The sequence below is a fragment of the Muscardinus avellanarius genome (genome assembly GCF_963383645.1).
Source record: "Muscardinus avellanarius genome assembly, chromosome: 14".
NCBI classification, from domain to species: Eukaryota; Metazoa; Chordata; class Mammalia; order Rodentia; family Gliridae; genus Muscardinus; species Muscardinus avellanarius.
In genome coordinates, this window is record NC_137800.1 from 82,073,851 (window position 1) to 82,100,733 (window position 26,883).

At 45.1% G+C, this 26,883-nt stretch overlaps 1 protein-coding gene across 1 annotated transcript; it reads left to right on the forward strand.

The window, feature by feature from the left end:
* Positions 1 to 18,091: 18,091 nt before the first annotated feature.
* PRSS16 (serine protease 16) lies at positions 18,092 to 25,455 on the forward strand (the record flags this gene model as incomplete). The annotated part of the gene is made up of 12 exons (XM_080710314.1): positions 18,092 to 18,161; positions 18,234 to 18,388; positions 19,103 to 19,202; positions 19,340 to 19,469; positions 20,783 to 20,906; positions 21,064 to 21,141; positions 21,238 to 21,285; positions 21,705 to 21,995; positions 22,522 to 22,663; positions 24,888 to 25,067; positions 25,144 to 25,289; positions 25,387 to 25,455. The coding sequence occupies 12 exons, from the start codon at positions 18,092 to 18,094 to the stop codon at positions 25,453 to 25,455; spliced, it is 1,533 nt and encodes a 510-aa protein (XP_080566440.1).
* Positions 25,456 to 26,883: the final 1,428 nt, after the last annotated feature.

Consider the following 26,883-nt stretch of genomic DNA (forward strand, 5'->3'; position numbering starts at 1 on the left):
AGAGAGAGAGAGAGAGAGAGAGAGAGAGAGAGAGAGAGAGACTGAACCCAGTGGCATTTTATCTCTGAGCTACACCCCCAGCCCTTTATTTTTAATCTTTTTTTTTTTTTAAACAGGGCCTCACTAAGTTGCAGAGGGCCTAAGTTGCAAAGAGCCTCACTAAATAGCTCAGCCTCCTACATTTCAGCTTTTTTAGCTAGAGTATCTGCAATAAGAAAACCCTAGGAACTTGCCAAGTTTTTCTTCTTGTCCCAGGTCCCTAAGCCAGTCAGGCTTTATTCTCTCTCCACCTTTCAGAGTCTTAGGTTCATTTTGTACATAATTTTCAGGGACTTTAATTGCACTTAGCAGGAGGATAAGTACATGTGCTTCGTCTTCCCAGAAACCTTGATATGTTGCCATACCAATATTTAGTATATTATTTGAATATTGTATAATAATTATATCGTTATATAGCCTTCATATAATTTATGCATTATTTATATTATAATGTAATTATTAATATTTATATTACAAGTATATTGTTTATATTATCCTATATTTAGTCATAGATATTTGTCTTTAAACAGTGAAAGCAAACATGAGGTTTTGAGCAAAAGTCAGTTATTATCCCTAACAGCAATAAACACATCAGTTATTTTTGCTTCAAATTGTTATAACTTTTATATAAAACTCATAAACCAACTCGACCTAATAGTTGTAATCACGGTGCCTGGAAGGCTAAGAGGCGGAATGCAGGTTCAAGGCCAGCAACTTAATGAGGCAGGCCCTGTTTCAAAATAAATAAAAAATAGGACTAGGGGTGTAGCTAGGTGTATAGGGCTAGGGGTGTGGCTCAGTGGCAGAATGCCCCTGGATTCCATCCCTAGTACCAGTAGATTAAAAAAATAAGCCTAGAAAACAATATTTTATTTAGGGTAATGCATAACAAACGATAATGACAAGATTCAGAACAACATTAGAAAGATAAGCACAGAGGAGGTTTTTTTTTTAATAAAAGTAATATTCTATTTCTTAGACTAGAGCAAGAGTACATAGATATTTATTGTGCCTTGTAATTTATATGTACATGTTTATGTGTGTGAAATACTTCATTTAAGAGGAGAGAAAATATCGAAATTTTTAATTTATATATATAAATAAAATTAGTATAAATATACAAAGAAAATAATCAATTCTTGTCTTACAGAACTCTATACAATCATTATTAATCTAAAAGGAATGTAATACCACTGTGGAAAAATAAAAACAATTAAGATTTCTTAATTGCTTTGACATAAAATCTGAACATTTGCTTTCTTGGTACTCTTAGTTACGAGTAAATACATTATAGCCATTTGTTTCTGATTTTTGTCTTTCCTCTGTTCTTAGATTCTTTTAACTGTGGATTGCCTTCAACACCTGCTTTAGTATCTTCTTACTGTTTTCCTTCATGGTGTTAATTTTTTTAGTTGAGAGGTTATTAGGCTGAGACACTCTAACCTCTTGGGTTCCTGTAGTTCACTGTGAATCTTTAAGTAATAAGTTAATTTCATTAAATTAACCAAAGACTGACAAACTAACCTCTAATGAGGGACAAACTGGCCTCTAACTAGAGACCTTCCCCTTGTGCCAAATACATTTTTTTTTAAATTTTATTTTGCCTTCCTTCCTGAACACCTTACAAAAATTTCCTCTTTGAACCCCCTTCCCTCTATAGGAGTTCTTGTATCTGATGTTGCCCAATTCATCAGTAGATGTCTGTGCAAATAAAAAAATCTGTAAATGTTTAATAAAAGTTTATTCTTTAACAGTAGGGGTCTGTTTGATATCTGGATTTACAGTGGCCACCTCAGTGGTCCACCTTCTCAAGATCCATTTCCACTTAGATTTTGAGATCAATGTCTGTTTGCACTCTTGTTTCTCCCAATAACTTTCTTCTTTGTGCTGACCAAAGGCTATTTCCCTGTAGAATCCTATTAGCATGTTTTGAGCTGCAGGTATTCTTCACTCTGGGTGTATGACCATTTTGAATCATAATTTTGCACACCGTATGGGCATTATCTTTCAGAACCAAATTAGACTATGTATCCTTTTTCTTTTTAAACTCTTCCAAATCACTTTTGGTGTATTACCCACCTGTTTCTTTCCATTTAACCTTGGCAACAGGCTAGTTAAAATGCATGTGTATTGTTCTGTCCTCTACCAACATATTGTCCATTTTAAAGAATGCTTTCTCATAATCTCTTTCCTTTTCAAATGTGATGAAAATCTAACAGATTCTCCTTTCAAATCCAGATAACATCACTTCTTATTGGTCCAAATTCTTATCCGTGGTCACCAGATTCAATTTACCAAAAAAGCACATTTTCTAGATTTTTTTTAAAATCTGCATCAAGCATCCCATTTTTTAAATTTTAAATTTTCATTTCATTTTATCTCCCCCCCCCCCCCTCTTTGGCGATAGGGATTGAACCCAGGGCACTCTACCTCAGTCCTACACCCCGGTCCTTTTTATTTTTTACTTTAGAACAGAGTCTCACTAATTTGCCGAGGGCCTCAGTGCTTTGCTGATCCTCCTATCTCAGCCTCCCAAGTACTGGAATTACAAGCATGTGCCACCATGCCCGGAAAGCAGCCACCATTTCTAATGAATAACTTGCTTTTCGTGCTTAATTCTTGACACTTTTTCTTCAAAAAAAAAAAAAAAAGAAAAGAAAAGCTTGCTTCTTACGATTTCTTACGATGACCAAAAGTAGGTTTTCAGAAGTCAGTTCTTGTAGAATCACCAGTTTGTACAGTGATGGCATAGCTTCGTCTATTCGAACGGAATAAGTAAGATAATTTGGGGTTTCTGTCTGTTGTAGGTGAAAGGAAATGGAAAAATCTCTCAAAAGAGGACATACAGAAAAGCAAAGAAGTTGTTTCCGCCCGGTTTCGAACCGGGGACCTTTCGCGTGTGAGGCGAACGTGATAACCACTACACTACGGAAACCACCCTGTAGAGCTCTCCCCCATTCATGGTTGGGAAAGCTACTCAGGCCAGTAGGACCTGAGTGTTCTGCACAGAGTTTGCCAACCATCATCAATGAAGTGCGTTTCTCTCCCTCACGTTTGTATATTCGTGAGTAATATTAACTCCTAACCAAGAAAAGGCTCGCTCAGGACCCCAGTTCCTGCGCAAACGCAGAAAGAGCAGCATTGTATGGGGTTTAATTTCAAGATCTCCTCGTGCCTTCTGCAGATGTTACTCTGTAAGTGCCACCCTGGTACTGGCTCTTGGTGACAGAAAGTGACTGTTTGGGACTCAGAAACGAGATTTCTGAGCCTGTGAGGGTCAGAAGCCATCAACACTTTCTGACGCTGTTTCTGTCATTATTTCTCCCGCAGACAATGGGCTACAAGTGTTCCCCGGGCTCCATCTAACTAGAGCCCTCTCTGACCTGGTTGTCTGGGTAGACTCTGGTATTCCTTGATCTATCACTAAGCACCTCTTCTTACTTTTGAAACCCCAGAGGGTCAAATACAAACGAATTGCAAAATTTTGTCAATTTTTATTAATAGAAACTTGACAGATCTAATTGGGAACAGATCTTAAGGGTATAAGATAAAAAAAATATGAACATTGGATCCAATCTCGTGCATTAAAATGAAGTGTACTGGGCAGGGACACTTAATTCAATGCTATAATTCAAGGAGCTAGGAATGGCGCTAAGCTTTCCTGATTGGTTAATTCATGTATGGACCCAATGTTAGGGTGACACAATAAAATGAATTTGAATATCAGTGCTTTCTTGGTATGCTATAGATCAAAGTATCTATTGTAAAGAAGCCTGAATTGCTAGAACAGATTTATCATGTAAGACATGGACCTTGTGCATTCTGGGCTTTGCCAGAAAACCTTTCCCCAAGGTAGTGAGAAACAAATTCATGAGTAGAACCCCAGCGTCTTTATATCACTCCATGATGGCTCTTCACATACAACAGGACCTGGAATCCCTAAGCACACCTGTGATGATTGGGACCCAGGGTGAGAGGGACCAAACATTGACACTAAATCACCAAAGAGTAATTGGATGTTGTTATCAATTAAATTGTCTTCGCCACAAAATTTATGATTTTGAAGCTCTAGTTAATCCCATTGTGAGTGCATTTGGAGACAGGACCTTCAGAGTAGTAATTAAAGTCAAGTGAGGTCTTAAAGTGGGGCTCTAATCCCATAGGACTGGTATTTTTTTTTTTTTTTTAGTACTGGGAACCCAAGGGCATTCTACCTCTGAGCTACACCCCCAGCCCTTTTTTTCATTCTTTATTTTGAAACAGGGTCTCACTGAGTTGCCAAGAGCATAAGTAACGGAGGATGTCCGCAAACCGTGATCCTCCTGTCTCAGCCTCCCGAATGCTGGGATCACAAGCGTGTATTACCACGCCTGTCTAGGACTGGTGTCTTTATAAGAAAAAACAGGTAGATGTGTGTGTAAGTGAAGACAATGAAAAAGCAGCTGTCTAAATCCCAGGAAGAGAAGCCTTATCAGAAACTAACGCTAAGCTGGGCATGGTGGCCCATGCTTGTAATCCCTGCGCTTGGGAGGCTGAGACAGGAGGATTGCACAGGTTCGAAACCAGCCTCAGCTACTTAGTGAGGCTCTCAGCAATTTAGTGAGACCCTGTTTCCAAATAAAGTATAAAATGGGTATGGGAGTATAGCTCAGAAGTAGAAAGCCTCTGGGTTCCACCCCAGTACCACCAAAAAAAAAAAAAAAAAGAAAAAAGAAAAGAAAAGAAACTAACCCTAGTGGTTCTTAATCTTGGACTTTTAGCTTTTAGAACTATGAGAAAATGTTTGTTGTTGTTAAAGCTACCCGCTTTGTGTATCTTGTTAGAAAGTTCAAGTTGACTATCACAAGTGTTTTTATCATAATATAAACAGTAATTAAATAGTTTGACTCAGAGGTCTTTGGCTAGCATATTACAACATCCCAGCCTATCTCCACTTTCATTTTTCTTTTTCTTTTCTTTCTTCCTTTCTCCTTTCCTCCCTCCTTTCCTTTCTTTCTTTCAGAAAGATATCTTTTTTTTTCCTACAGTTTTCAAAGTAGTGATACTAAATTGTAACACTGAATGTAATAATTCTTAAAGTGCTTTGAAAAGGAATTATTCTGAACCGATTTTCCAGTTCTTCCCATAGGGGTGCTGCCCTATGGGGCCATTTTGGCTGCCAGTTGAATCTTAAAGATCTTTAAGGCCATCAAAGTAGCCATCTTCTAAGTGTCATGAGTCTACTGATTCATATTCTTAGAGAGATATTTTGTGAAATATATATATATATATATAATCTAACACAAATATGTTCCCATGGTAACATTCTATACACGTTACTCTAAACTTTGCTTTCAGGTAAATATATATATATATATATATATATATATATATATATATATATAGCATATATATATTGCATATATATATATATATTGCAAAACACATATACAAAAATACTGTTTTTTGCATACTACTTCATTGCAGAGTTGTGTCGTAATTTGTCTAAATAATTCTAAATCGTTTAGTGAGTCACAAGCTAAACAATGACTTCATAAAACCCGAATTGCTCAGGGTTTTGCCCATAATGCTACAAAGAATAACCCTGAGGACAATAAACTCTCTCGCGTGTGCACGCGCATCGTGCTCAGTGTGTAAGTTGCTGCCTCACAGGGCACGACCACTCGAAACGTGGTTAGATCTTGCCAAATCGTCCTCCACAGCCGCAATGCATTGTATTTAACTGTGGAGCGTAGAGTGGATAGGATCCTGGTCACACCTAACACAACTCTCTTCTCCATTTCCTGCCACAGCTAGAAAGAAAAACCGTCAGCTCCCGAAAAGTGAAGGGGGTAATGCTGGAATATTGCCTTCTCTAAAAAAGGAGTGGTTTCGCGGCCTAGAGCCTGGAGGGGTTGGGTCAAGCTCAGTAAATTTGGGAAGAAGCCTGGAGGAGAGAACTGATGAACGAGATTAGGGACTGACCTCCTTTCACATTTTGCTGAAAGTTAACGTACCGAATAATCAAGAGTGGGTGCTGAGGAAATTACAATGCTCAAGGATCCTAAGTATGTATTTTTAATGCATGAAAGAACCTGGGCCAACAGGCTGTGATGGCCGAGTGGTTAAGGCGTTGGACTCGAAATCCAATGGGGTCTCCCTGCGCAGGTTCAAGTCCTGCTCACAGCGATCTACTGTGTGCTGTCTGTTCAACAGGCTATTCTTTATCTTTCCCACTTTGGGCCAGATTGGCCCACCCTACTTTCCTTGGACGCAGCAACAGCGCTGCCCGACCCTGTTTTCTTTCCTGCTGGCCATGCCCAACCCTGTTTTCTTCGCACCCATGAAGAGCTGCTGTGTATTGAAATTGGGAAAACATTGGGAAGAGGAACTGAAGAATTTTTGTTTCAAAAAAGCTCTGTAGTTTTTTTTTTTTTTTAACAAAAATTGTAATCCCAGCAAGCTTGCAATCCTAGCATTTGGGAGGCTAAAACAGAGGACATCCTCAGCTACTTAGTGAGGTTCTTTGCAACTCAGACCCTGTTTCAAAATAAAGAATTAAAAATAGGGCTGGTGTATGTAGCTCGGAGGTAGAATGCCCCTGAGTTCCAGCCCCAGTACCCAAAAATTAATTAATTAAAATTTAAAAATCAGCACCAATAAAAGTATTTATTTATTTATTTGGTGGTAGTGGGGATGGAACCCAGGGCCCTTCTACCTCCGGGATATACTCTCAGACCTATTTTATATTTTGTTTGGAAACAGGGTCTCTTAAACCAGTTGAGGCTGGCTTCGAACCTGCTTGATCCTCCCGGCCCAGTCTCCCAAGCGCAGGGATTATAAGCGTGCGCCACCACACCAGGCATAATGAAAGTATTAAAAAAAAAAAAAAAAAAAAAAAGGAAAAGAAAAAGAAAAAGAAACCAGGATGATGAAAATCAAAAGACCGAGGTCGCCCACTCCCCTCTGAGAGCACTGCCTACTTCACCTACACAGAGCCATGGAGTAATATTTAGCCAAATTTCCTGATGATGTCCTGTGTTCTTTACTTATACAACTAGATTAACTCCGAGCTTCTATGTTGCTAAGTAAATTCTGTCCTTAAGATGTTTACCAGAATTCTTTATTGAATTCTTGAGTCCGTGTTGTCTAATTTGGTGAAGGGAGAGGTATTTCTAAATGGTGTGTGTGTGTGTGTGTGTGTGTGTGTGTGTGTGTGTTGCTGGGGATTGAACCTAGGGGCATTCTACCTCCCAGCTACACCCCCACCCTGATTTTTTATTTTTTATTTTTGAAACAGGGTCTCATTGTTGCAGAGAGCCTCACTAAGTAGCTGAGATTGGCCGCGAACCCCTCTGAATGTCTTTTCTGGTGCGTAGTGTCTGAAATTACTTTTTCCGAAGCAAGCTGTGATTCTTTGAGAAGTAATTTAATAGCTCAAGACTGTATTTTATTTTACTTTACTTTTCGTTGAATCAAAATTTGAAAGTATGTGGGTCACTGATTACATAAAATAGCCAGCATCAGTATCCAATATTAGTGTATCTGAAAAAAAAAATGAAATTGCTTAACAAATGGACATTGAACCGATTGCATAAAGTAATGAAATGCTCACAAGAACAGGAACAAGCAGGTGGATGGATGGAAAGTGAAGGGTACTTTGTCCTCTACACACATCCTCTTTAAGAAGGCGTAAAACAAAAATTAAAAATTTATTAAGGGGATGTAACTCATGCACATTGAAAAGAGTTTAATCTGACTCCTTTCTGTTTTCATCCTGATGCAACGATGGTCGCAAAGTTTCTAATAAGGAAGGGTGTATGACTTACAGTCCTATGTAACACCGGGCCAGTGGCGCAATGGATAACGCGTCTGACTACGGATCAGAAGATTCTAGGTTCGACTCCTGGCTGGCTCGGTTGTTTTTATGTTTGCTCTTCCTCTTTGAGGAAAATATCCTCCCATTTCTGTTTAAACTTATAACAGAAACAGATTCATAAAGTTCTTCAAAAGAGAACTCACCTTATGTGACATCACCTTATCTGGCACCTTCCAAATTTACAGGCTACCGCCCAGCCTGACTTCTGTACCATGTAGATGTTCGGAGTGTATCCGTTTTTGGAACTGCATTATTTTTATCTCCTTCCTTTTAATGCTACTGAGAAAGGAGATTGGCTAAAAGAGATCTTTGGAAAGAAAACTCGAACAATCAAATACGGGATATTATTCAACAATAAAACAGGAATAAAGTTCTGGTACACACTACAATACGGATGAACACATCTCGTATGATTCTACTTACATAAAATGTCTCAGAAAAGCAAATCTAGATATAGGAGTGTAAGTGGTTGCCAGGGCTGGAAAAAGAGGGAAATAGATATAGTATTTTGGTGGGCAGTGGTAATACTTCGAACTTAGGTAATGGTGATAATCGCACAACTCAGTGAATATACGAAATAATCACTGAATCGCGCACTTTCAAAGGTTGGGTTCTATGATATATGAATCATTTCTTAATGTTTAAAAATAAGGAGCCGTCAAAGACTAAAAATAGAAATGGATCGACGTTTTCTTTCCTAATTTTCCCGCACGGGGCAGATCTACTCCTCGTTCTCTTCGTCCCTGAGTATAAATCCTGGAGGAACGAGAGGGGACCTCGCCCGGCACCGGATCCAGAGCGCGCGCTGTGGACGCACGGTGTCGCCGTGGCTCCCGCGGTCCCCGCGCGCGATGCACCTGCACCCGGCGGCGCAGCTCAGGACCAGGAGCGCCAAAACCCAAGAAGCTGTTTAGGCGTGGCAGAGGTCCCAAGCAAAGCCACACGCCTGAGCAGAGGGAGAAGCGGGAGGAAGAGCCGGGGAGGGCAGCTGGGGGCGGCGTCTGATTACTCAGCTGGCCCCTAAGGCGTTCCTGGATGGGGCAGACAGGCAGGGCTGGAACCCCAAGTGGAGTGCAGCCAGGTAAAGGAACGCAAACCAGCAGACTTGGTTTGTGGTGTGCACGATGTTTGCCTTACAAAAGCTTCTTCACGCTGGACCCTGGGCGTTGGGAGGCTTGCTGGAATTAAAAGAACGAACCTATCAATTGCCAGTACCTCATACTGTTGGGCTGTGAACCAGTAAAAAGTGGGGGCCAGGATAGACCCAAACTTTGGAGCTTCCGAAAGTAAATGCCCCTCAAGTCTTAATGCATTGGAGAGCCACTGGAAAAGGTATTGCAGGAGCTCGACTCAGGGCCTTGGGCATGCTTCATCACTGAGATACACCTCCACCCCCTATTTCTACTTTTAAATACTGTTACTAGAAAATTTTAAATTACTTGTTATATGATAATATATGTCAATCCCCTCAGTCCTTTTATTTAAAAAAAAAAAACAGGGTCTCACTAGAAATTAAAACCACAGTAAGACACTAATATATAATCACTAGAATGGCTACTTTTTTTTTTTTTTTTTTTTACAGATAAAACACCAACTGTTGGTGAGAATGCACAAAAGAACTTCAACTATATAATATATTGTTGTGGGAATCTAAAATAATGACTGCTTTGGAAAACAGTTTAGTAGTTTCTCATCGACCTTGTAATGCGTGTAGATACTGAAAAGAACAAGGACAGGGTGGGGGTGTGGCTGCCGTCATCAGACCCAAGGACAGTCCTAGATTAGATAGAGACACTTCGTTAAATGCACCGTTCTCTTATGAAATCATGATCTTCCGAAGGAGCGCGTGCTTTCATTGGCCTTTCTTTGGGATTGGTTAGATCGATCGTCTGTCTCCTGGTGACTGGAGAGCATTATTGCTGTTATTCCCGGGGCCCAGCCTCACCTATACAGCCACCTACAGGCGGCACCCGAGCGCAGCGGACCCGGGCCTATGGCGGCCTTGCTGCTGAGGACCCAAAAGCACGTGGTTTCACCAGGCCCTTTCTCCGGGAGCTGGGCTGCCTTCGGAACTTAAGTATTTTTAGGAAGAACTTCGACTTGAATCCCACCACCACCCACCCACCCACAGGGCCTAAAAGCAACATGATTTTTTTTCCCCCAGCAAACACCTCCAGCCCACCCAGGCACTCTACACACCAAGAGCAGGGAGAGTAGAGAACCCTGCGACTTTATACAAAACAGTTGTGCAACTGCATAACACCATATCCAAGTTGTCCTTCCAAGTGATTAGACGCGAGTGTGGGAATTGTGAAATGATTCCCTTCTGCAAAAATACTAGCTCTTGACAAGCAAAGTAAGGTACCAGCACATAACAGCCTACCGGGAGTGGGGTTCGAACCCACGCAGACACATGTCTATTGGATCTTAAGTCCAACGCCTTAACCACTCGGCCATCCCGGTGACAGAGACTTCCTTGACTACTAAGTATTACCAGAGAAGAATTTCTAGTCTTTGAGCAAATACCTTTATGTCTGTAAAATTGACATCCAGCTTACAAACAGTGTACAAAAGAAGCAATCCTTACAATAAACTGTCAAAAACTTATTTTCAACAAACATTTTAATCATTAACTTGTGCCACACATTATACTGGATGTTAGGAAAAGATGAGCCTTTCCTGATCTCTTGAACTTTCATTGAGAAATATAATTTCTTTTTAAAGCAGAGAATGCTACAGAAATATTTATTTTTCCATACTCGACTCATTTTGTCACTGTTCTTTGGACCTGGAAATAAAAACCAAAGGGGATATTTCCCTGTCACTTTACTGGTGATCATTGCAACCTAATGAGGTTAAGCTGAAGGAACAAACTGTGGCACCCCAGAAACCATCAGAACCTCAGAACCTTGTTTGCCAGCTGCTTGCTATTTCTGAACACTCTAAATTCTAGGGAGTGTTGCTTCAGTCGCCACTATTCTCCCTCCTCTTCTGCTCCAACTCTTCAGATTACAAGACTGAAAGACAGGAGCCAAGAGCTCCAGGAGACAGGCGCTAATGAACCTGTCTTCCATTTCTGTATTCATTTTGCTCCAAGATCCTGGGCTCAAGGCCTGACCAGGCCTTTGGAATCCCTGGCCTCCTCTATAATTATGCCAGAGAAAGCTGCCAATACATACTTGAAAGAGTTAACAACAACAACAAAAACAACAACAACAACAACACAGTATGAGAAATATATGCATGTGTGTACAGACACGTTCATTTTTTTTTTATTACCTACCAGTGAGCATATATGCATGAATTTCTTTTCTTGGTTTTGAATTTCTCCCGACATACACAGGGTATTTAATTTCTTGCTGCATACCTTTGCTGAACACCACTTCTGTCTTTTGTTTCAAACTTCAAGAAAGCAACTCATTTAGGAGTTCCTGGAAGTTTGAATGAGTCTCACTACTGAGGTCTTGACAGGCTATCATCATTTAAAAAAAAAAACATTTGGTCAAGTCCAGCCGAATTTTCAGTCGTTGGAAGGTAAATGGGATCTTCTTCAATGAATAGAGAATCAAACAGAGAACAAACCAAGAAATTCCTTGATATAAATTTTTCCAGTAACCTGCCTGAGTTTTTCCTGCCTGTGCTTGTGTTGGTTTTGGGGTTCTGTCAGCTATGAGTTATTGGGTCTTGAAACTTTTGAAATTTTCAGTTCTAAGAATCAGAGTGCGTAGGAGAATATGGTGGGATTAGGGGAAAAAGGAAAGAAGAAGAGAAGAAGAAAGAAAAAAATGAGAAAAGTCCTGAAAGAATAAAGTTAAGATTTGTTTTAATTCACTTAGACATACAAAGAAGCAAAATAACGTGGGTTTCCGTAGTGTAGTGGTTATCACGTTCGCCTAACACGCGAAAGGTCCCCGGTTCGAAACCGGGCGGAAACACAAGTGGCATGTTTTTTAAGTCTTTGTAAACCTACTTCAATTTCAACCAAGACTTGAGACCAAGTCTCAAACCTTATTTCCTTTGCTGCACAGGACTTCCAATCAAAAGAATAATATAACATTGTTGGGAATCGCCCGGCCACAGGATCTCTTTCAGGAATATAAGGAAACGCCGCCCTAGACTGCGATTTGCAGTGCGCGGGAGCCTGCAACTGCTGCCTGGGCTAAGGCAGCCACGTGCAGACCCGAGGCTGCGGTCCTGGTTTTTGACAGCTCAGTTCTGCCGCTGAGTTTGCCGAGGAGCCGTTGCATTTTAAGAGTTAAAGAGACACCATCCACGGTGGTCCTTCTGCTAGCTGTATGGAGGTGTGTGTGTGGGGGGGGGGGGTACTGGAGTGAAACCCAGGGCTTTTTCTACCTCCGGGCTATACTCTCAGACCTATTTTTATACTTTATTTGGAAACAGGGTCTCACTAAGTTGCTGAGAGCCTCACTAAGTAGCTGAGGCTGGCTTCAAACCTGTATGATCCTCCTGTCGAATATTGAGTGCAGAGAGAATGGCCGCACCGAGATGCGCGAAGCCCCTGTGATCAGGGCTGACAGGCAGGGACAGGATAGTGGCAGGGGAAGTGCTGAGAAATACCCAGAGTCTGGACCTATTTTAAAGATAAAGCCAAGAGATATTCCAGAAAAAATGGATGTGAGGCGTGAAAGGATTTTTTCAGAAAACCTGAAAGGAGCCATCACTAATGAAATGGGGGAGACTGGATGTAGCAGAATGATTAGGGAAAAATTGGGAATTCTGTTTTAGATATGATAACTAATATAAAGGATTCACCAGGTAATCGGTTGAACATACACACTTTAAGTGTAATGGGGTGGTCTACACTGCAGATTCAGATTTCTGAACAATAGCTATGTAGACATTACTTTTAAGCCACAAGAATAAAGGAAGTCACAGGAGCAAGTATGGAGAAAGAAGATCCAAGGACCAAGCCCGAAAAAACTCCACCCTAGATATGGCCACTGAGGAAAGATGAACCCTGACTACTGAGGAAAAGCCAGCTAGGTTAAAAGACAACCAGGACAGTAACATCCTGAAAGTCAAAACAAGGAATCGTTTTAAGAAGAATAATGTATCTGCCGTCTCTGAGATGCAGAGAAAAATACAGACTTCGAAGTGATCATTAATTTGACACATTATTGATGATCTTGACCAAAAGTTTTCATAAAGTAATGGTGCCCCAAATCCCAAAGGTTTTAAAGAAAGTATGGAAGTAGAAAAACTGCAGATGGTAAATCTGGAGGAGATTTTTAATATCTCCACCTGGATGTGGTGACACACACTTGTAATCCCCTTTCCTTGGGAGACTGAGAGAGGAGGATCACAGATTCAAAGCCTCAACAATTCCATGCGGCTCTCAGCAACTTTATGAGACTCTGTTTCCAAATAAAAAATAAAATAGGCCTTGGGGTGTAGCTCAAAGGTGGAGTGTCCATGGGCTCCATCCCCAGCACCACACATCATTCTCTCCTTTCTCTCTCTCTCTCTCTCTCTCTCTCTCTCTCTCTCTCTCTCTCTCTCTCTCCTCTCTCCCTCTCTCCCTCTCTCTCATCTGAGGAATCAATCAAGCATTAGATAAAGGAAAATGTTAATTCAAGACTTTTTAAAGGGAAGGTTAAAATGGTATATTTAAATGGAATTATGTCCAGTAGGGAAAAAAAATGCTAGAGTCAAGGGAGATAAACTTTAAGTTAGTAATTCACTGACTGGATTGTGGGTAGATTATTCTTCTTTGAGAAGACTGAAGAATTTTTCAACTTTCTCATAACTACATAATACCAGTAGATTTGGACTCCGTGTGTCTCTTTTTTGTTATTTATGTTTTAGGACAAAGATATATGACTATTCATTTTAGAATTAGCTATATTAAATCTTGAAATAATAGAACTCATGTGTAGTGTGCAGTAGCTGATATGGCAGTCCACTGGCTTGCCAGGCCACTAGTGACTTTAACAGACACTGTGCCCACTCTCAGCATGCTCAACTGTGTGTGTGTGTGTGTGTGTGTGTGTGTGTGTGTGTGTGTGTGTGTTTCCACTGGGAATGGTACCCAATTGTGACTATTTTAACAAGGAGGAGTCCCGGTTTTCAACAGTGTTAAACAGGCAATGCCAGGGGAGAGGAGGTAGTGGTAACACTCTTGTGAAAGTTGTCCAGATGAATGTGAGCGTGGGTCTCGGAGTGGGGGGAAGGCTGTCGGACCCACTCCCAGCAGGCTGACGGCAGACTTTTCTTCAGTGAATTGTCCAAGTGGATTAAGAAGTGAAGTCAACTTTTAACTCTAATTGTAGTTGGAAGAGGCTACTACTTAGGAAATGCAACTGGCAATCACCTTTGTCAGAAGAAAAGGAAAAGGCTTAGCTGGCCCGTACGGGGATCGAACCCGCGACCTTGGCGTTATTAGCACCACGCTCTAACCAACTGAGCTAACCGGCCAGTTGAGCTTAAACTTTTCTTAATCTCAAGAAGTAAAATATTTGTACTTTTTGTGCATGTTTAAAGGAAATTTCTCTCCAAAAGAGATTTTTGTTAGATTAATTTCAGCAACGACCACGTAATAAGCTTCCTCTTGTGTTTCGGCTTTCTGGTCCCAGGGCTGCAGAGATTAAGGGAGCCAGAAAGGAAACTCCTTCAGTGCCGGAAAACGGGGCTCTGACCTCGCCTGCTCCGCTGCTGACTCGAGAAGGATTGGAAGGAAAAGCCCGTCTTCTAGCTGCGGGTCCAAACAGCATGGGGATCGAATTGACCCGCCGCAGGCCGGCTGGAGGGTTTAGACGCTGCTCGCTTGCACCCCAAAGCGCGGACTCTCCGGGCACCGCCCCTCGAGAGGCCGCCCGCGTGCCCGCCAGTGGCTCCACTCTGCGGCTCTGCCTTGCAGGCTCTGTTCCTTCCCTCCCTCCCAGCGGCCAGGGCTGGCTTGTCTGTGGGGAGCCATTAAGGCCTTCCTAGATTGGTGTCTCTGACTCAGCTGACTGTCCTTCGCCCAGAGTCAACAAGGTTTGGGGTTATGGAAAGTTCAAAGAGGTCTGAGAGAGGATCAGGTGGTGATGACACGAGGGTACTGATAGGCCTGTCTGTAATGTGTGTGTTTTGTATTGGTCTGTATTGTATTCCGGTGGTGGTAGCACGAGAATGTTGATTGACTTATAGCTGTGTATAAATACTTCTAGAAAAACAAAGTCGGCTTCGGCGCAGTAAAGACGAAATTGACCCAGAAGCTGTGTTGGCCAGGAGTGACCGTGCAATAGAGAATACTGACCCAGGCATAGTCGTCGACCCGTAGGAAATATTGACCCATGAACAGGGGTCGACCAGTAGAGATAGTAGGCTGGCGGCTCCCCCACGTTAGGGTTAAAAACTCTTCATCCTCACACCTCACTTCAGAACCCGTACTCTGGCCTGCTGGCTCAGGCACTTGTCCTGTTCCTTTATCTGGTCCCGCGGTTGCCTGGACAGCTTGGCGTGGGCTCAGATACATTAATAGACGGGTTACCTGCTCTTCATGTCCTTGAAGCGTAGCGCAAGGGTCATTTGGATGTCCGCAGAATGCCTGGGGTTTTCTTCTTTCTAGGAATCACTTTCAACGAAAATCAATTAGCCGCACTGTCGCAGTGTGGTGTGGGATGATGGTGGAATAAGGTACCCTTGGCTAACTGCTCCTAGATCCCCTTTTCCGAGGAATGCGGTGCATCCCGTCTCATTGACCCCAGAGGCCTTCAACCCTTTTTATTGTATTTATTTGATGATACTAGCAGATCGAACCCTAGTGCCTTCTACCTCTCAGCTACAATCCCAATACTATTTTAGTTTGAAGTATGGGGGAGCGGCTTACTAAATTGCTGAGGCTAGCCTCTAACCTGTGATTCTCCTGTCTCAATGTCCCAAGTACTGGGACTACAGGCCTAAAGCCAGCAAGCTGGGCTATTTATCAGTTTTTAAAGGCAACATATCAAACTTAAAACCAACACTCTTTCCAAGCCATTCAAGCACGGTTGATTTCCTGCTGACCTCTCTCCTCTTCACCGACTCTCCTGGGCCCAGCTGACTATTGGAGCTCCCTTAGGGGGAGATGAGGTTCATGACTTGTCTGCACCTGCTGCTGGGCCCAGAACCCCAGGCCACCTCACATTCCCAGCTTCTCATTCTTGTCTCAACTGTTATAGTCACATTCTTAGGGAATTCTTTCCTACTCAGAAAAGTAATTAGTTAATGGATTAATTAATCAATCCATATAGCTATCATATTTGTTGAGGTCCTAACAAGTACCTTGAAGTGGTGTGGGTGTTATGGGTGGATGGATGCCCCTGTGAAGAAAGCAGCCACAATTCCTTCCCACAGTGAATATATCCAGAGGAGGGGTTTGGGAGAGGAAGGCAATAAAATATAATCAGCGCTCAGAAGAGTTGTGCTTTTTTGTATGGGCAGTAAGGTAAGACCCACCTGGAAGATGAAAAATTAAGACCTGCAATATTTAGGAGAAATAATCATAATGAGAGCAAAAAATCTAAGGAAGGAGAGTAGCCAATATGCCTGTGAAATATGAAGTGAGTCAGTGTGGCTGCAGCCAGGAGCTGGGATCCAGGAGTCAGACGTGAAGAATGGAGGGAACGAGCCCAGAGTACTGGCGCACACTTGACATCCCAGGATCACAGATTCACAGCCAGCCTCAGTTACTAGTGAGGCCCTCTGCAACTTAGTGAGCCTCTGTTTCAAAATAAAGAATAAAAAATAGAGCTGGAGATATAGCTTGGAAGTAGAATGTCCCTGGGTTCCATTTCCAGTTCTGCAAGAAAAGAAAGAAAGAAAGAAAGAAAGAAAGAAAGAAAGAAAGAAAGAAAGAAAGAAAGAAAGAAAGAAAGAAAATAGGGGCTGGCCAGGTCACATGCACATGGAGTTTAGATTTATCCTTGACTAAGATGGGAAATAAGGGAGAGTTCTACACCAGGAAATGAATGATTTGACTTATATTTAATAGAATCACTGTCAACTGAGTGGAGAATATTATATGGCAGAGACAGGAAGACCACAAATGGCCTCTGTGATATTCTGAGCTAGAGGTGATGGTGGCTTAGAAGTGCGGCACTTGAGGTAAGAAATCATTGGATTCTGATCACATCTTTAAAGTAGATCCAGCCACATTAGTTGATGAATTGTTCATTTGCTCAACAAATATTTATTGACTGCCCACTTTATATACTGTTCTGGGAACTGAGTGATGAGTAATTAACAAAAGAGATGAAAATCCTTGCCCTTATGGGGCTCACTTTCTAGTCAGAGAGATAGATCATGTGCCACATAAATTTTTAAAAATGTATAATATTTTTCATGGTGATAGTGGTACAAAAAGCATAAATAATAAACTAGAAAATAAAAATAAGCCATAGATAATTTTTTTTAAGTAACCATGGAAGACCACTCTGAACAGATGGTCTTAAGGAACTGATTGAGGTAAGGGAACAAGCCACATGGAAGCTAGCAATCCACAGAGCTATGCAAGAAGGGTAGATTCTGCAGCATGGGGGAGCCTGCTGTGTGCACAGAACAGTGAGAACTCCAAGGAAGAATGGCAAGGCTGGGGCTTGAGAGGTGGGCGGGGTGATAAGGAGCAGAAAGAGGGAGAGATTGGAAAATAGATGAGGTGAGATGCTGGGAAAGGGAAGCTGGGGCACAGTGGAGAAAGAGGAACTGTGAAGCAGGACTGGAGAACAAGCTGAGGAGAGACTGGGCTGGGTCAGCTGAGGGGCACAGAAGATACACCAAGGATGGAGAGAAAAGGCTGAAAGTAGGTGGACCCCACAGGGTCAGGAGGCGCCACTGAAGTGGGAAGGACAGAGACTAGGAAGGCAGAAAAAGAGGAGTCTGAAGAAAACAGGGGCAGGTGGAGGGTGGAGGAAAAGAGAGTGGGACACAAGGACTGTTGACGGAGGGGCAGGGAGGATGGACTGAGGGGCTGAAGGAGGAGAGGACTGGGTGTAGAGCCTGGGTGCCGCGTCTGCAGGCCGCTGCACAGACTCTGCGTCCCTGTCTGCTTTAGCGGTTCCTACAGACGCTTGACCTATGAGGAGTGGCTTCGAAAGAAACCTGAGCTCCTGATGAAAGACAAGGAATTTAAAGCCCAGTCCTTGCAGACATAATAAAAAGTCCTCAGTGAGAGGAGACAGTGTCTTTGGCATTCTCCACGGAGCACTGGACAGCATGGCTCTTGAGACCACCGCCTGGCTGGGCCCTCTGCTCCTGGCCTCCCTCTGGGTGCCCTCAGCACCAGGTAGGTGGGGGCTGAGGAGGAAGCATGGGACCCACCAGCCTGGCCTGACTCCCTCCCTCCCATGTCCCACAGCCTCACTTCTCAGGCGCCTGGGAGACCACATTCAGCAGTTCCAGGAGCGCTCTGGCCTGGGCCTGGACCCAGGTGAAGTCGCCTTGCCAAAAGCGGGGTGGCTGGAGCAGCCCCTGGATCCCTTCAATGCCTCTGACAGCCGGACCTTTCTGCAGGTGAGGTCTGGGGTGGGGGGGTCCTCAGCCCTCATTTGCCCTGGGTCTCTTACTAAGCTTGCTGTCGGTGTCCCCCAGACAGCCCCTCACCACAGGCCTCTAATCTTAGATTCACTTTTATTCTCCCCTCTTTTCTTAGTGTCCCATGTTTTGGGCCCTTGAAGACTGTCTTTTACCCTTTCCTTCTCCCTGTTATTCACTTACTTTCTCAGTGTCCCTTAGGGCCCCTTCTCCTCTCAGTTTGCCCATGAAGCCCGCCACCAGGTCTCTGTATGCACAGGAATTCGAACTAGCTGTGGAATTAGGCCTGACTGTCACAACACGCACTTGGAACTGTGTCTTGTCTGAATAAACAAACTTACCATTGTTCACTGCCACCTTTTAAACAGTCTCTGGTACGAGATTACCTGAGTTCATCCAATTTATTATATATTCTATAATCCTGACTTCAAGAAATAGTGTCTTCTATGGATCACCCACTCCCCTTAGTCCTGGGGACAGAAGAATAAAAACTCAGACAAAATATATATGCGTTTATAGCTCTTGCATTCTAAATGAGAAAAAAATCAGATGAGAAATAAATGTATAAATGAAGAAGTCCATCTTGGATACTTCTGAGTAAAAGGACAATCAGTTAGAGAGACACACACAGAGAGAATAGGGCACGGTTAGGACTCTCGCAACGCCATTCCTCTCCCTCTCCCCACCTCTTAGCGCTACTGGGTGAATGACCAACACAGGGCTGGCCAGGATGGACCTGTATTCCTGCATCTGGGGGGCGAGGGCAGCCTGGGGCCTGGCTCAGTGATGACAGGTAAGAAGTGAGGGTAGGGATAGAAGGCTAGGAAGCTGGCGGGACCACGAAGGGGAACTGCATAGGAACCTGGGAGGCCTGAGGGGTGCAGGCTTACACCCTGCCTGTATCTCCTTCCTACCACATGCTCTTCACAGGACACCCTGCAGCCCTGGCCCCGGCCTGGGGTGCCCTGGTGATAAGCCTGGAGCACAGGTTTTATGGCCTGAGTGTTCCTGCTGGGGGCCTGGGCATGGCCCAGCTGCGTTACTTGTCCAGCCGCCATGCGTAAGTAGGGGCAGGGAATGTGTTTAGGGTTACGGGACTAGGAATGTCTTGGCACCTTCACTGCCCTATGCCAACTCCTAACTCCCTTCTGCCATCTTTTTTGACTAACATAGTGTCTTACTTACTCTTTCCCTCTACTCTGGGTACCATCTCTCCCTCCATATATGTGTATCTTACCGTCTATTCTTATCTCTGCTTCTGCTTTACTGCCTGGAGTAGTCTGTCTCACTATAGCTCACTGGTCCAGTCCACCAGCACGTCTTAGCTGGATTACAGCCACAGCATCTCACCTGTCTTCCTGTTTCTGCCCTTAACTTCCAGGTGGAAACCAGAGTGATCCTGTTAAGAACACAGACCAGATCATGATCCCCCAACCCCCACCATCTCAAATCTCTCTTGTCTCTCATATTGCTCAGGTTGAAGACAAAGCCTTTTTGGTGAAGCCCTGTAGTAAACAAAGGCTCTGGTCACAGTAAGCTCTGACCTCCAAATTCCACTCACTGGGCTCCAGCTATCTGAGGGCCTTGCTGTTCTATAGACCATCTTGAGCCTTTGAACTCTCCCCTCTGCAAGCAGTGGCCTTCTCCCAGAGATCTGCAGCCCCCACTCAGCTCCCTCTGCACCCCACCATTGCTAACTCCATTCCACTGCTTTATAGTTCTTCGCAGAACTTACCTCCCACTCCTACTTGGTGTCTCTCTCTGCCTCTGTTTCAGTCTCTGCCTGTCTCTGTCTCATTCTTGTCTCCATCTTTCTATGCCCACATCCATTTCTCTTTGTCTCTTTCTCTGTGTCTCTCTACATCTCTTATTTTTCTGCAAGCTAGACTGGTTTCTATGGGCAGTAGAATGGCGGCACTATCTGCAAGCTATTTCAGAAAGCCTGGGGAAGAAAGGAAGCCAGGAGAGGAGAACGAAGATATTAGACAACATCCCAGTGTTTATTTATTTCTCCTTGGGACTCTCTCCTCCAATACCTCTTGCCCACCTTCCTCCTCTTCAGAGAAGCCCTCCTTGACTGTTTCCAACTGCCCCTATATTTGTTAAGCTTCATCTAAACCGCCTTGAATCTCTTTTCTTTCGCATCTAACACGGGAAGAGGAGAGTAGAGGGTTCGAAGATCGCAAGAACAGGGTGTCCCTGGACTTAGGCACTTTTGCTAGTGTAGGTGGTCTAGAGATTCCTAAGAAAGACTTCGAGAGAAGAGCTGGCCAGCTCTGTCCTCTCAATTCTCGGTGTCCCAGCTTGCTGAAAGGGAACATCTTCAAGGATTCCCAAAGAGGAAAAGCGACGGAAATGTCCCCTCTGCCCCAGGTTGGCCGACACGGTCTCTGCCCGCCTTGCGCTCTCCCGCCTCTTCAACATCTCCTCCTCCAGCCCCTGGATCTGCTTTGGAGGCTCCTACGCCGGCTCCCTGGCCGCCTGGGCCCGGCTGAAGGTCCCGGGCCCCTCCGGGTGGGACGAGGGAGGGCACTGGGACCGCGAAGCCCAGTCTCAGGGGATAGGAACGCCCTCCCCCGCGTCCCCACTCCCCAAGGGTCCCAGGGAGCGAGCTCCCCACCCCGGCTGCAGGCTGACCGCGTCTCCTTTCTCAGTTTCCTCATCTCATCTCTGCCTCCGTCGCCTCCTCTGCCCCGGTCCGGGCAGTGCTGGATTTCTCCGAGTATAACGAGGCAAGGACGCGCGGCGGGTGAGGGAAACGCGTCCGGGAGGGCCGGGTGTCCAGGGTGTCCAGCGCCTCCCTGATCCTCCCTCCTGCTGCGCCGCAGGTGGTGTCCAGAAGCCTCGCGAGCACGGCGATCGGCGGGTCGCGGGAGGTAAGTGCGGGGCCTGACCGTGGGGAGAGGGAGAGGCCGGAGCTGGGAAACCGGTCCACGGGGCGCAGTGGACACGCTGCGAGGAGGGACGTGCATGGATGTTGGAAGGAGCCTGGAACTGGGGGTGGAAGGGACGTTGGAAGGAGAGGCGCATCCCTGCGGAGGCGGACTTGGGAGAGACAGGGATCCCAGAGTGGGCTCGGTGTGGGTGCGGCTGGGGCGGGGCTTAGGAGGGACACCTGTCCTAAGGGGTCTCGCTGGGCGGGGCGGGGCTTAGGAGGGACACCTGTCCTAAGGGGTCTCGCTGGGCGGGGCTAATAGCGTGGCTGAGGGACTGCTGGAGCCAAAGCTGCACGCAGGTCCAGCGCTGGGAAAGCCGGCCAAGCCTTATCCGCCCCGACGCCCCCTCGTCCCCGCAGTGCAGGGCGGCAGTGTCTGCAGCCTTCGCCGAAGTCGAGCGGCGGCTGCGCGCCGGAGGAGCGGTCCGGGCCGCGCTGCGGGCGGAGCTGGGCGCCTGCGGGTCCCTGGGCGGCGTGGATGACCAGGCGGAGCTGCTGGGCGCGCTGCAGGCCCTGGTGGGGGGCACCGTGCAGTATGACGGGCAGGCGGGGGCGCCGCTCAGCGTGCGGCAGCTCTGCGGACTCCTCCTCCAGGCCGGGGGCAACTGCAGCCGGCCCGCACCCTACTGCGGGCTTCGGCGGGCGGTGCAGGTGAGCACACTCCGCACCCCACCACCGACCGGGATTGGCCCACTAGGGTTCCTGCCTTACCTCCCGGGTGACTTAGCAAATGAGAACCCTTTCTGGGCCTTACTTTTCTTACTTGTAAGCAGCTCAGGCCTGACGTTTGGAAGGTGTAGCCCTGGAAACAAAACTCTCCCAGGGATTTGAGGGGGCATGTCAGCCTCTGATGCCACACGTACCGTCCAGCTGTCACTTTTCTGACGGTGCCAGGACCAAGTACTGTGAGAAGTGACTCAAAGCTCATTTCATTGAATTATCAGGAGATAAGTGCCATTATTAACCCCACTTACAGAAGAGAAAACTGAGGCACAAAAGATTATCACTTGCCCAGGCTTTCACAGGTGATACAATCCACCTGATTACAGGGACACCTTCTTTACCCTCTCTGACCACTGACTCAGGAGAATGCAGAAACTCACTCTTCTCTTTTTGACTTATGAGTCTGGCCCTGGTCAGCCAGAGAGTATACCTATGTGTGTATATTGTTCCCTAGATCGCCATGCACAGCCTGGGCCAGAGGTGTTTAAGCTTTTCTCGAACAGAGACAGTGGCCCGGCTGAGAGCTACGGAACCCCAGGTGACCGGCGTGGGTGACCGGCAGTGGTTGTACCAGACCTGCACGGAGTTCGGCTTCTGTGAGTGACCGGCCCAGCCCTGCCCTGCCCTGCCCCAAACTTGCATACCACCCTGCCCAGAGGGTCACCTCCCAGGTGGTCTGGAGCCATTTCATTTCCACACCACAGCTAAGCTGACTCCCATCCCTTGTGTAAGCTGCAGGTGTGGACTGGAGAGGGGAGACAGTCACACAAGTGCCCTCACAGGCCTCTTGGCACTCACTCTCCAGTGATCCTGCCTTCAACCTGCTCTTTCTCTGTCTCTGCTCCAGGAAGGTCTCCACCCCCACCCCCCAGTCACTAGAAGAACCTGAATCTATTAGATGTCTCCTTCCTAAGATCTAGATGGCCTGTCAATGACTATGTCCCACCCACACTGTGTCTTGGAACAACCTTCAGTAGCCTCTCCTCTCCTTTCCTACCTTTGCAGGTCCTGTGCTGGCCCAGTCCAGCCCTGCCTGGACCCTACCCTGGTCTTCTGGTTTTGATCACCTATAAAATCCAACCTCCGCACCACATCCAAAGATGGTGTTTTGTTTGTTTTGAGGGTTTTTTTTTTTTTTTTTGGTGTGTGTGTGTGGTACTAGAGATGGAACCCAGGAGCATTCTACCTCACAACTACACCCCCAACCCTATTTTTTCTCCTTTATTTTGAAACAGGGTCTCACTAAGTAGCTGAAGCTGTCCTCAGACCATGATCCTCCTGTCTCAGCCTCCTGAATGTTGGGATTACAAGCTTGTACCATCACCAGGTCAAAGATGTTTTAAATATGGTTTTGTTCCTCTGCTAAGAACCCTCCCCTGGACCCGCTTAGACCTCAGGGTTGAACTGACAGATAAAATACAGGACACCAAAAATGTTTTTTAGTATAAATGTACTTCAAGTATGGCATACACTAAGAAAGTGGGTTTTCTGAGCTGAACATGATGGTGCATGCTTATCTCAGTACTTGGAAGACTGAGACAGGAGGATCACAGGTTCACTGCCAGCCTCAGCTACTTAGTGAGGCCTTCTGCAGCTTAGTGAGACCCAATTTTCAAATAAAGAATAAAAACTGGACTGGCGTGGTGGCGCACACTTGTAATCGCAGCATTTGGGAGGCTGAGACAGGAGGATAGTGGTTTGCGGACAGCCTCAGCCACTTAGGCCCTTTGCAACTCATTGAGACCCTGTTTCAAAATAAAGAATAAAAAATTGGACTGGGGTGTAGCTCGGTGGTAGAATGCCCCTGGTAGAATGTACCACATTAAAAAAAAAAAAATGGAGCTGGGGTTGTAGCTCAGAGATAGAAGAGCTCTGGATTCATTCTCCAGTACTGCAAAAAAAAAAAAAAAAAAATGGTTTTTTTGTTTATCTGAAATTCAAATTTAAGTAGACATCCTGTATTATCTGTTAAATCTGACAATCTTAATGCAGAGTTCAGATCAACATTTTTTCCTACATCTTCTGGAGTCAGTTAGTGATATAAAGACAATGTTCAAATGTCAGCTCCAGATCCCACCTATGTGATCTTGGGGAAATCTGGGCAAGCGAATTTCCTCTGTATGCCTTGGTCTCCACATCTATAAAATGAAAAGAACAGTGCTTTTTTCATTGGGTTGTTTCCATCATTAAAGGAGGTAATATACATAACTTGCAAAGAATAATGCAGGTATACGGTAAGTGTTCAATAAGGCTTTATGTGTCTTGAGCACACCCTCTAATAACTTAGGAAGGCTTGACATGCTGATCTCTTCGCTTGGATACTCATTTCCTCTCTTTTTTTTTTTTTTTTGGTGGTACTGGGGTTCCTCGAAACCCTTCTACCTCCACACTCCCAGACCTATTTTTTTATATTTTTTTAAATTTGGAAACAGGGTCTCTCTAGATCTTAAGCAGGGGAGACATGGTCTGATTTGAGTATTAGTCTCTCCAGATTTCCTCCTACCTCCAGACTGTCACATATTCTATTTTGTCTGTTTATTATGCTCTCTCTTTGGCTCACTCCTGCTAATTCCTTGGGGTTTTACCCCTTCCAGCATCTCTCCCAGACTCCACCATGCTCCCTCTTGGCCGCACTTTCTGGCCTGTGTGTACCACAGCCCTGATCACACGGGGTTATCACTATTTGGGGATGTGTGAGTCTCTGACAAAACTGAAAGCTCACTGAGGTCATCCCTGGTGAGAGCTCTGCAAATGACTACTGAAGGGGTGTGTGGGGCTGCTTGTGTGTGCCCTCCACCCTACGGCTATCTCTCTCCACAGATGTCACCTGTGAGGGTCCTCAGTGCCCTTTCTCCCAGCTCCCAGCACTGCCCTCCCACCTAGCACTGTGTGAACAGGTGTTTGGGCTCTCAGCTTCATCTGTGGCTCAGGCTGTGGCCAAGACAAACTCCTACTATGGTGGCCAGACTCCTGGGGCCACCCAGGTGCTGTTCGTCAATGGTGAGCATGCCACCAGAACCCGGCTCATTAGCTCCTACCCAGAACCAACTAACACCACCTTCACCTTTCTTTTTAGGGGACGCAGACCCTTGGCATGTCCTAAGTGTAACACAGGCCTCAGGACCCTGGGAGTCTGCCCTTCTCATTCCTAGTGCGTCCCACTGCTTCGACATGGCACCCGAGAGGCCCTCAGACTCTCCCAGCCTCCACCTAGCGCGCCAGGTAAGAGAAACGCTCTGGGTTCCTTGTGTGCTTATTTGCATGTTTCTTCTACTGGGGCTGAGATCTGGCTTTTAAGATTCTTCTCACCTCTCCACAGAACATCTCTCAGCAGCTGCGGACCTGGCTCAGGCAAGCAAAGGAGAGACAGGGGAGGGGAAGAGATTGAGTTCTATGCCTAACCACTCCCTGCCAGGCAACTTCAGGCCTGAACATGAACAGCTGGACAAAAGAAGGCAATTTGTTTCAAAGAATATTCCCAAGAATTGGGACCTTTTTTTTGTTTTTGTTTTTGTTTTTGCAGTACTAGGGATTGAACCCAGAGGCTTTCTACTTCTGAGCGACACCCCCAGCCCTATTTTTTATTCTTTTAAAATTTGAAACAGGGTCTCACTAAGTTGCGGAGGGCCTTTCTAAGTAGCCTAGGCTGGCTGCAAACCTGTGATATTCCTGTCTCAGCCTCCCCAGTGCTGGGATTACAAGTGTGCACTACCATGCCAGGCTTTAGCACCTGTTCTTAATGTAACTGGCTTGTATTTTTAAATATCCCCATTTCCAACTAAGAGTGCTTTGTTACAGGAAAACGCATGTAAACATAGTGGATATCTGTACTCATTGTGGATATTGGTATTTTGAATGTTAAATGTCAAAGAGATGTGGCTCTTTGTGTGATCTTTGCAATAATTAATTGTACAAATGATCAAAAACATAGTGGTCTGGTTCCCAGGATCTACATAATAATTTGGGCCTGAATTTCTTCTGTCTGTCTGTTTGCTTGTTTTAATAGGGATTGAACCGAGGGATATTCTATCTCTGAGCTATATCCCTATCTTATTTTTTCAAATTTTGAAACAGAGTCTTGCTAGGTTGCTGACAGTCTCACTAAGTTGCTGAGGCTGTTTTCAAACTTATCCTTCTGTCTCAGCCTCCAAAGTACTGGAATAACAGGCGTGCCCAGCTTCTTTTGTTTCTTTTTTGCCTCTCAGATGAAGAGGCACCCCACAATTTGGAGATCTGATCTTATGTGGGCACCCAGAAGGGTTGCATATTCTTCGAGAAGATTCTGAGTCTTTCTATCTTGACTGTCAATTCAATCAAACCCGCAGCGAAAACTGAATTTGCAAATTCGGTACCTGGGGCGTTGTAATGTCCTTCAGAAGTACTGGACTCTGAGTCTGCCACCAAAAGATCTTAGGTTTATCCTCTGAGCCCCTCCTGAAGCAGAGAGGACATCTCTGGAGCTCAGGACACTAGCTCGGATTGTTTTGGAGGGATCATTTTCTGGCTCCCTAAGAGTTGGTGATGATAGAGCCTCCTAAAGTCAGATAAACAAGGTTAGGACAGAATGGAGGCATTTTAAGAAATAGACTTACTCGAAAGCAGCCTAAAGTTCTGTACTGTTTTGGGAAAGGAATTTACCCCCAACACGTGATAAAGAAATTCTCTCATCAGCCAGCGGAGGCGATAATAATCACAAATAATTAATTAAAATGAAGATGCCGGGGGTTCCGTGGTGTAGCGGAAACTAGGCAGAAACCATGTTTCATGTCTTTCTTATAAACATTTCTGCCGGGGTCCAGCCCTAGAAAGAGTCAGG